Source organism: Rhinoraja longicauda, chromosome 14, assembly GCF_053455715.1.
Source record: "Rhinoraja longicauda isolate Sanriku21f chromosome 14, sRhiLon1.1, whole genome shotgun sequence".
NCBI classification, from domain to species: Eukaryota; Metazoa; Chordata; class Chondrichthyes; order Rajiformes; family Arhynchobatidae; genus Rhinoraja; species Rhinoraja longicauda.
Window position 1 is genome coordinate 26,290,393 of NC_135966.1, and position 11,242 is coordinate 26,301,634.

The following is an 11,242-nucleotide window of genomic DNA, read 5'->3' on the forward strand; positions in this document are numbered from 1 at the left end:
CTGGAAATGCACATTGTGGCAGAATATAAGTGCATCACCATTTAAAGGAAAAAAAAGAAGTTCTAGTAGGGACCTTTTCATGCAATTCTAGTGATTGCTCAATGTCTAGGTAGTTGAAAAAACTAATATGCCCCTCTACCATTCTGTTGCCCTCTGATAATAACTGTTCTTGCAAAACTAGAAAATATGGAACGCTTCCCATAGCTTGGGAAGCGCCGTTCAGCAGTGATAAAATTCACCAAAGCCTTTCGTGTGCCTTTAGTGGCTTCAGGAAAAGGAATTTTGATGATAAATACCTCTGACCATATGGTTTACTGGGCAGAAGTGATCCCTGCCTTTCTATTTACTTCAGAAACCTAGACTACCTATAACAGGTATTTTGACGTGCTGGGAAAATACCACCAACGCTGTCTCAGCAAAATATTCCAAATTGACTGAAACACCAAATATTAGTGTCCTCTCTCAGAACAACAATCCCCAGCATTGAGGTTACATTGGCTAGCACATTGTTTGCATGCCTGTCATGGACTTCCAAACAGATGATCATTCTTCTTCCTCAACATAACATGGAATAATTAATGATCAGAGAAAAAAAATAAAGGATATGCTCAGCTTCCTTGAAAAAGTGGGATATTCTTTACTACTGGGATCCGCTGGTTAGAGTTAAATTGAGAATCCCAAGGATATGCATGGGAATCACTCCTTGGCCATGTACAGTGCATTCAGAAAGTATTCAGCCCCTTCACTTTTTCCACATTTTGTTACGTTACGGCTTTATTTTAAAATGGATTAAATTCTTTTTTTTTAATCATCAACCTACACACAATACCCCAGAATGAAGTGAAAACAGGTGTTTAGAAATTTTTGCAAAGTAATTAAAAAAAACCTGAAATATCACATTTACATAAGTATTCAGACCCTTTGCTATGACACTCAATATTGAGGTTATGTTCATCCTGTTTCCATTGATTACCCTTGAGTTTCTACAACTTGATTGGAGTCCACCAGTGGTAAGTTAAATTGATTGGACATGATTTGGAAAGGCACACACCTGTCTATATAAGGTCCCACAGTTGACAGTGCACGTCAGAGCAAAAACCAAGCCATGAAAATGAAGGAATTGTCCATAGACCTCCGAGACAGGATTGTGTCGAGACAGATCTGGGGAAGGGTATAAAACAATTTCTGCAGCATTGCAGGTCCCGAAGAGCACAATGGCCTTCGTCATTCTTAAATGGAAGAACTTTGGAACCACCTGGACTCTTCATAGAGCTGGCTGCCAGGCCAAACTGAGCAATCGGGGGAGAAGAGCCTGGGTCAGGGAGGTGACCAAGAACCCGATGGTCACTCTGACAGAGCTCCAGAGTTCTTCTGTGAAGATGGGAGAACCTTCCAGAAGGACAACTATATCTGCAGCACTCCACCAATTAGGCCTTTATGGTAGAGTGGCCAGATGGAAGCCACTCCTCAGTAAAAGGCACATGACAGCCCGCTTGGAGTTTGCCAAAGGGCACCTAAAGAACTCTCAGACCATGAGAAACAAGATTCCCTGGTCTGATGAAACCAAGATTAAACTCTTTGGCCTGAATGCCAAGCAGCACTGCTCATCACCTGACCAATACCATACCTATAGTGAAGCATGGTGGTGGCAGCATCATTCTGTGGGGATGTTTGTCAGCAGCATGATGGGAGACTAGTCAGGCTCGAGGGAAAGATGAATGGAGCAAAGTACAGAGAGATCCTTGATGAAAACCTGCTCCAGAGCGTTCTGGACCTCGGACTGGGGAGGAGGTTCACCTTCCAACAGGACAACGACCCTAAGCACACAGCCAAGACAACACAGGAGTGGCTTCGTGACAAGTCTGTGAATGTCCTTGAGTGGCCAAGCCCGATTGATGATTAAAAAAAAGAATTTAATCCATTTTAAAATAAGGCTGTAACGTAACAAAATGTGGAAAATTTGAAGGGATCTGAATACTTTCTGAATGCACAGTATAAGCAAAAGGAGGATTGTTCCTCTTTGCAAACCATCCACCCTCCCTTATAACTGGGCCTCTTTTAATCCATCCTTTGAAGAGCGCGTTTCCCACATTGGCTTCAGTAGCCACTCCAGAACTGATAGAATTGAAGTCATCCTCAGTCTTTCGAGACTGCCTAAGAAAGAGAAGATGACATTTCACAGATTTAGTTCAGTGTATATCTGCTTGATTTGGAGTTCCTAACAAGCCGTGGATTTAGTTAGTTATCAGTCATATCCCCTTTGAAGATCATGCTGGACTGGTCTTGGAAATGGATAACTACCCCCTGGAGAGAAGAAAAGAAAAACTGTTAATGTACTCCGGAAGGTGGAATCAATTTTTTTTTCTCCAACCAGGTCTGTTCAATTTCAACCTGGTATATTTGACCACTTCTCAGGGTGCATGTGTAGGAAGTATGTAATCCATACGCATGAACAACCACAATAATTCAGCTTCATTCTTCAATATGTAATTCAACTGTATAGCACCTAGTAGGTACTTCTTCCCCCCAAAACAGCAATTTAATAGAAAGGTTGAAAAGTAAACCAACATGGTAAGCTCAGAGGCTAATCTTGCTTGGTTCATGTATAATCATCAGGCTGAAGACGGGTCCCAACCTGTTGCCTGACCCGCCGTGTTCTTCCATCCCTTTTTTTCCCCCAGCATCTGCAGTTTCTTGTGTCTCTATGTAACAATAGTGCTTACTGCATCATCGTCGCATGGTTTCTCCAGTTTTGTACACTGCGCTGATAAACTGATTAAGAAGAAGATAAGTTCAGTAGAATCTAAGTCGAATTCGTTTATGAATTATGTAAGAGCTCGACTCAGGAGCAGGCCATTGAGTATCCTGCTCCACCATTCTATAGCTACATTTCCACTTCTTGCTATATCCCCACATTCCTTAATTCTTCTAGTACCCAAGATTGTCAGTCTTGGATGCATTCATCAACTGATTGATCAACCATTGGGTTAGAGAATTTCAAAAATTCACAACTTTCCTGGTGAAGAAATTTCCCATCATCTTTGTCTTAAATAGCTATTAACTATTCAATAAATTATGATTCCTGGATCCAGACTCTTCAAGCAAGTGAAGATGGCCTTAATAAATAATTTGACAGGATAATATTTTAAAAGTAGATGCTGAGAAAGTGTCACTTTTTTTTTAAAGGATCATTGGTCAATTTGAGGTATTGAGCCTATTTAAGTGTTTTATAGAAATGTAATAATCTCTCATGGCACTACTTTCATTTGTTAGGAACTTAAGAGAATTATTCTGGGGTGCAGCCAATATATATCTTACAGAGAATGCAGCAGATTTTATGCTCAACTGATCATTGATAATTGGTAGTTTGTGGGATATTCCTGTTGGCAAGTGATGCCTACTTACCTCTGAAACTAAAGAGAATATCCTTAAAACATAATTTGCTAGCAAATTGTTTGGAACTTGACTTGAAAGAGAGTATTTGAAATTGAAATTGTTTAGTTTCACTTTTTCTTCCAAGCAAATTACTTATCTCTCCCCCGAGAATATCTCCATGCCTGCGTGTCCCTGCAGAGGGAACAGCACTGATCTCTCGAAGCCTTTAGAAAATTGTGGGTGTTGCTGGTCAAAAAATAATAATTCTGGAAATACTCAGTAGGTCAGCCAGCATCTGTGAAAAAAGAAACAAAGTTCATATTTCAGGTCAAATGATGATTAGAGAAACAAATCTAATCAGAAAAGCTAGGTTTAAAAAACAGCCTGTATATTGGTCAGTCAGAACGGCATAACTACTGTGGGAAGAGGTAAACTCACGTTAAGCAATAAATATATTAGATAGAAGCTTGAGGCAAATTTTGGGTCAGGATGGAGCGACTCTTAACTTTGATTTAACACAAAACAACTTTCACTGGAGTGTAATTCAGATGACTACATCGAATAATTTATTTTCCAAGGAAACATTATCATTCTTTTTGCCATGACAGATGGTAAAGGATCATGCCATATTTGTTTCTATGTGGGAACATGTAAACTGCAGTGTACACACCCAATAGAAAGGTGGTACAATTCATTGACATACTAAATTTGGAGCCGGGTTTAAAATTTGCTGCTGCTATTTATGGATTTCCCAGGGCTCAGGAAGTTTGGCAATAAAATAGAGGTGTGGGCTGCTGACTCAGAAAAATACTTTTACGGTATCTCTTATGAGCCAGGACAAGCAAGAGTGCTCTCTGCTGATCTGTCAATGAAGTGTTTCCTTTCTCTTGTGATCCTATTGTGTTTATACACAAGCAGTCCTTTGAATTCTTAGCTTGGAGAGTTTTCCTTACAACGTCATCGAAGGTATTTATTCACAAAATGCTGGAGTAACTCAGCAGGTCAGGCAGCATCTCGGGAGAGAAGGAATGGGCGACGTTTCGGGTTGAGACCCTTCTTCAGACTGATGTCAGGGGGGGGCGGGACAAAGGAAGGATATAGGTGGAGACAGGAAGATAGAGGGAGATCTGGGAAGGGGGAGGGGAAGAGAGGGACAGAGGAACTATCTAATATAATATAATATAATAACTCTCTTCCCCTCCCCTTCCCAGATCTCCCTCTATCTTCCTGTCTCCACCTATATCCTTCCTTTGTCCTGCCCCCCTGACATCAGTCTGAAGAAAGGTCTCGACCCGAAACGTCGCCCATTCCTTCTCTCCCGAGATGCTGCCTGACCTGCTGAGTTACTCCAGCATTTTGTGAATAAATACCTTCGATTTGTACCAGCATCTGCAGTTATTTCCTTACAACGTCATACACTCTTCCGAAGTAAATATCAAGATCAATGTTTCTGTTGATGTGCAAAAATAGACAATGTTAGTAAAATGTTATTTGCTTAGTATTTCCACGAAAATATCAAAACTGTTACAACCGATCAAATAGAAGTTTTAACTATGAATCAAAAAGCAGGAAATCTGCAGAAAGATACTGACCCAAAATTTTAACTCGGTTTTTCTACTAGCAGACACTACTGAGAACTTGCAGTATTTTCTGTTTTAAATTACTTTAATTAGGTAAACTAACTAAACATGTTGATCACAAGACTTTCTGTTTCCCATCATTAAAAGCAATGTTCATAAAAGTTTGAATGTGTTTTAGGTGGTGCGATAAATATATAATTTGTCAATGGAGAAGAATATTGGTTTTGTTTATGGTGCTTATTTCTCCATATATATTACCAATTCAAATGTATTCCTTTGCCCAAATCTTTATGTATTTTAAATAAGATACAGGAGTTTGAAAATTGTGACGTCCAGGTTCAGGAATAGCATCTTCCAAACAACCATCATGCCATTGAACACAACAAACTCCATTAAACTCTGAACTGTCTTCATTGTGCTATGGACTTCAGGCTTTGTTTTATGCACTGTATTGTTTCTTGGGTTTTTTAAAAAAATGTTTATTTTGTTATCTACTTCCTACTGTGTTGACAAATCCATTGTCAAGAGATTTCAAGATCAATTTATTGTCACATGTACCAATTAAGGTACAGTGAAATTTGAGTTACCATACAGCTATACTAAGTGAAAAGCAACAAGACACACAGCCACATAAAATAAAATTTGACATAAACATCCACCACAGCAAATTCCACATTCCTCACTGTGTTGGAAGGTAATAAAGTCCAATCATCTTCCCCTTTGTTCTCCCGCGGTCGGGGCTGTTGAACCATCCACAGTCGGGGTTCCGGATCAAAGCACCTGCAGCTGACGGTCCGAAGCCCACGTGTCGGGACAGTTGAAACTCTCAGTGGCATGGAGCTCCCAAGTCGGCCTCTTACCAGAGGCCGCAGGCTTCACGATGTTAAAGTCCACAGGCCCCGTGGTTGGAGCTCTCCACAGTCGATCCCCGGCAAAGGGATCGCAGCTCCGCAATGTTAAAGCCCGCGCCGCGCCCGCAGCATGAAGCGCCGGGCCGGCCTCCAAGAAAGGCCGCCAACTCCTTGATGTTAGGCCGCAGTAGGGACGGAGATACGATACGGAAAAAAATCGCATCTCCGTCGAGGTAAGAGATTGGAAAAAAAAGTGTCCGCCAACTCTTCCCTCCCACCACCCACATAAAACAAACCAAGGAACACTAAAACATACTTTTAACACATACTTAAAATAACAAAAACAAAAGAAAGGACAGACTGTTGGCGAGGCAGCTATTGCTGGTGGTGCCACCTGGTGGAATTTGTACTGCTGAAAGTAATAATTTAATTGTTCCAATTCAATACATATCACAATTAAACACTCTTGACAATTAAACACTTGACAACTACTGACATTTGTTTAAATACACAGTGGATTTTCTAAGTGTACGTATATTTTTCTTTGCAGATCACCTGCTTTATGTGATTAACTCAATTAAACAAGAAATAGTAAGTCGTGTACAGAATCAGGGGGAAAAGGAAGGCAACAGCATGCTAGAAAAGCTTGAAAATCTTTTAAACAAAACATTTGGTAAGAAATTATATCCTATTTATTTTCATTCTTTGCCTTATCAACCTCCATTTTCCCTCGTGTGCATAAAGATTAATGTGCATGGCAAACTTTGATAGGATGCTTCGCTATAACAAATAGCTAAATTGTTCTCTCAGTGTTTGTTAAATATTTACATGTTCTGGACGTTACACAATAAACTTTGAAGAGGACAATCCCCATTATTTGGAATGGATAAATCACAAGTTATCTTTAGACTACTATGTGTATATTTGTAATTTTTCCACAATTCCCCTTGGTTTTATGCCATGTAGTTTCTATTATTTTCCTTGCAAAAGTAAATTTTGATTGACATGAATGTTGGGATGAGTTAATGTTGGGATGAGTTAATGTGGGGAATGTATATTGGAGAATCTTACAAACCTGAATTTTCAAAGAAGCAATTCCCTGATTTAAAATCTGCACAGCTGATTACATCAAACTTCTCTGTGCAAGTAGAAGGTATACAGGAAAGATTAGAGAGATTCAGCAATGAGTAGCTGTTGTTTGATGCTTTTTAAAAATCTTTTCCTTTTCCTCCCTCAGCCTTGTAATACCTGCAAGCTTGGTTTATAACATAGCCCTTGGTTGCTCATTAGTGCTGTTCTTGCTTCTAATTCCGTATACCTGCTAGCATAAATGGAGTCTCTTTTTCATTATTAATTAGCTGATCTTTTTTTAATGATTTGTATTTTTGATAGGGACAATGGTAGCTGGTCAAACATCTGACTTTGTCAACCAAGTGTTGGATAAAACAGGAGAAGGGGACCCAACAGGTGGTCTTGAAGGTCTTCGAGTCCCTACATCAAAAGCATAGCGTGCCATCCTCTGTCCAAAACAGCTTCAGCCTATAATTACATGTCTGCCATTTCTGTGATAAATGTTTGATTCATTATAAAAAGTGACAGTTTGTTAGTTGTTTGAGGGCTGCTTTAAAAAGAGAGGGGGAAACTCATGTTGATATAGTTCTGGAAAAAGGAATGCTCTTTATAGATATGGTTATGTGCTCAGGTACTAGAAGGTAAATTTTACTTACCTATTTTTGAAATGGCCTAGTGATTGATGTGTTCTAATATGTTGGTTGAAACTTATGTTAAGTTTCAGGAGAGATATGGATATAGTGGTTTAATCAAGAAATCAAAAAAATATTATTTGTAGTTCCTTATAGAGTTAACAGCTGTTGCTGTTTTTTTTCCATTAACACCATTACTATATATTCCTTTTGTATATATTCTTGTATTATTAAGTATGCGTTAACTAGTTCATATAGTAAAGTACATGGCCTTTTCAGACATTGCATTAGTATTTAAGTTTCAGAAAGGAGTAATATTCTTTGTGCCTTGTATTTAAAATGAAAGAAAAGATGTAAGGTAATGGATGTACAGTGGGTAAATTTTATGGATTTAAAAAGTATTTGTTTATTTTCACTCTTTGGCTGTTTAAACCAATATGAATGTATATAAGAATATTTCAACGATGTAGATATATATGCCACAGAGTCTGTATTGTATAAAGATGGTTATTGAAACAAGGGTTTCGGTACTTTTCAGAAATATTTGCACACTATTTTGTACCAAAGAAAAATGCAATTATTTGGCATAATGCCAGTGAAGTAAAGTTTTGCACAGCTTACACTGATACAAAATTGAATGTAATCAGGGTTGGGTTAGGGTTTTACGAGAACTGTGAAATATGTTGCGTGGGTCCAAATATCCACAGAAAGAGGATGCAAGTACACTTTCTAAGATTTTGATCCCATAAGCTTCTAGAAAATCAGATATTGAAAGATTATAGGCTCATATCTTCTGCAGATGTAGCTGCATAGCGAAAGAATGTAATTTATAAATAGATTTGTGTTAACATTTCGGTGTATTATAGTGGCTTGCAGTTGTTACATTAAAAAAGATAAAAAGCATGTATGTGGTACACTCTTGAAACAAAGGCAAATAACCAAAATTTAATTTTAACTATTTGTACAATTGTATAAATGTATATTGCCTACCTATATTAAAATTCCTCAGTTGCCACCTTTTGCATTTAATGTAGTAACGTGCATGTCAAATTTCTAAATGTTACTTGATAGGATGTAAAAAGTACTTCTAAAGCTATATATTTTTGTATTTTCAATTAGGTAACCAAAATAGATATTGTTAAAGGTAAATATATGAATACAGTTGATTTTATTTGTTCGTTGCTGTAGCTTCTCAATTAAGACATTATAAAAGATCAACTTGGGTTTCAGTTTTTATTTTGTATAAGCATTAGTTGTAACTGGATTGAAAAGTTGTGTCATTTTAGTAAGTCATGGTTCCAAAAGGATGCTTCACAATTATTGACTTCATTAATTGTGAACAACTGATGGCTGAGAGTTATTGTCAAATTTCAGAGTTTAGTGTGAACATCCATGCTATATACTACTGGCAGCCTATTGAAGTGCAGTTGGATTTTGATTAGCAGCATTTCTCTGTAAATAAAAATAGCTTGTTCATTGATGATATTTTACTTTACGGATATTAGAATTGCACTTTTGTCATCATTGCATTTGTATTCCTGCCATTTGCTGCTACTCCTGACCTGTAAGAATGCTACATTGATACTTGATTTATACCTGTTAGTAAAATGTACAGTTACACTTGGGCATCAAGATGAAAGCAAGCTGTGCAGCTTTACATTTTACCAGGGGACTCTGTGGCACTAAACAGTCTAGAAATGGTTGTAATTTGATGCCAGTAATATCTTGCTTCCTTTTTTCATGAAATATTTTAATGTATGCTAATATATAAAAATAACCTCATAAAAAGAGAAATGTATAATGTTCTATTTGGAATTTTTGATATATTGAGCATGTTCAGTGTTCTTGGAATGATTGGTTTATCCTTGTCATAAGTTTTGGAACAACAGATCTGTAAAACTATCTCCAGTCACAAAGTACCTTGTAGGACTGAATAGCTATATTTTATAACTTTAAATATATTTAGTCCTATTTTCAGACCCTAAACTCTCTTTTACCTGGCCTAATTGCAACAGTTTCACAATGCAGCGCTGAGCTGCACATGTCACTAAATTAGCAGTTTGGATAAATCAAATTGATGACTTCTGTTCCTTTAATATTTTCATTTTGTAACCTGGATTTTTAATGTGTGGTGAAAGAACCATCTATTCTAAATTTCAAAAAAAGTATAAAGCTGGCAACAAAGTCAGTGGAAGTAGTTTGAAGAAATGTTTACGAACTAAAGGTAGGAGTAGGTCATTCAGTTCTTCATGCCTGTTCTGCTATTCTTTTACCTCAGTGCCACTTTCATGCACTCATCCAAAATCCCTTAATATCCTTAATAACCAAAAATCTAGCAATTTCTGCTGAAAATACTCTGCCTCCACCACCCTTTTGCGAAGAGAATTCCAAAGATTCACTATCCTCTGGTTAAATAATTTTTTTTCCACGTATCAGTCCTAAGTGTCTGACGTCACCCTTGCTTCTATATATTTCTGCTGGGGTAATATTATCTTGTGGAGTTCTGAAGAAGTTTGTGTTTCATTGAAATCACCACTTATTGTTCTGAGCTTGAAAATATAGTCCTGGCTGAGACCTGACTGGCGCACAACATTCTGGGTGCATTTTCACCTGTATAATCACATTAAAACATTTTTACCCTGTACTCATTTTTTTTGCGATAAACGATGACATATTCGTAGCCTTCCTAATTTCATGCTTCTGCTGCATATTAATTTGAAGTGTACAAAGACACGCAGGTCTCTGAAATTCTTAAATCTTTTAACATTTAAAACAGTATTCAGCCTTTCTGTGTTCTCGACCCAAGTGAATGACCTTTTTTTTTTTACAGTTTCATATTCCGTTTACCATGTACCGGCCAGTTGTGTCTTGAAACCCCTTACAAATTATACTGTGACCCCCCCCCCCCCCCCAACATTCCCCCCCCCCCCCCCCCCCCTCGGCCTGGCTTGGATATATCACACTCGGTCTTCAAGCCATAAATATAAATGGTGAACAGCTCGGGCACCTGCACTGTTCCTTGCAACACCTCGTTAGTCACAGCCTCCTAACTTGAAAATAACCTGTTTATTCCCACACTGTTTTTGTTAGTTAATAAATCTTCAATCAAAAAATGATTTAACTGTTCAATAACCCCCTATGGCATCTTGCCCAAGTCCTTCTAAAACTACTCACATCTCTGGTTTTCTTCTTGCTTATTCTATGCATTACACCTTTAACAAAACTCAACAGATTTGTCAGATATGATTAGCCTTTACGCCTTAACAAAATGTATCCTCAAACTGTTGCCATGTACAATTTTAGACAGTGTTCACAAAATAGTGTTGGAATTTTGATGTTGTTGGAAACTATTAAGAATAGTTGAGGTTGTTGTTTTAATAGTGAATTTGTTCAAAGCTAAACAATAACTGCCAGTATGACCCCACTTAATGCTTCTTGATGAAATTAGATGTGGGTATTCCAAAGCAACCTAACTTTGAAAGTATATTCCCTGTTTGATTGCATTCAATTTTTCTCATTAATGTTGTTTCAAAATTTCATAATTTACTAAGAATGGTAGCATTGCTCATATTGATCAGCTATTTAGATTTTATTACATTTCCATTCTATATTGTAAATTTGAAGTATATAAGACCCACAGAATGCAACATACTTAGCATTAGTATTTTGTTTTGACATACATTTTACTTGCACTAGTGTCTCGTGATTAATTAGATCATTCCTCATTCACTTT

At 37.6% G+C, this 11,242-nt stretch overlaps 1 protein-coding gene across 4 annotated transcripts in view; it reads left to right on the forward strand.

Moving 5' to 3' along the window:
* The window catches only part of crebrf (creb3 regulatory factor), a 52,141-nt gene extending 41,760 nt beyond the window's left edge, over nucleotides 1-10,381 (forward strand). For 3 of the 4 annotated variants that reach the window (XM_078411125.1, XM_078411124.1, XM_078411126.1), the window contains exons 8-9: nucleotides 6,357-6,479; nucleotides 7,199-10,381. In XM_078411125.1, the coding sequence (XP_078267251.1) occupies nucleotides 6,357-6,479; nucleotides 7,199-7,314 (239 nt within the window). In that variant the 3' untranslated portion in view covers nucleotides 7,315-10,381. Of the gene's footprint in view, nucleotides 1-6,356; nucleotides 6,480-7,198 lie in introns of those variants that run through there. The other variant, XR_013548049.1, reaches the window with a different exon arrangement.
* The last annotated feature ends 861 nt before the right edge of the window (nucleotides 10,382-11,242 follow it).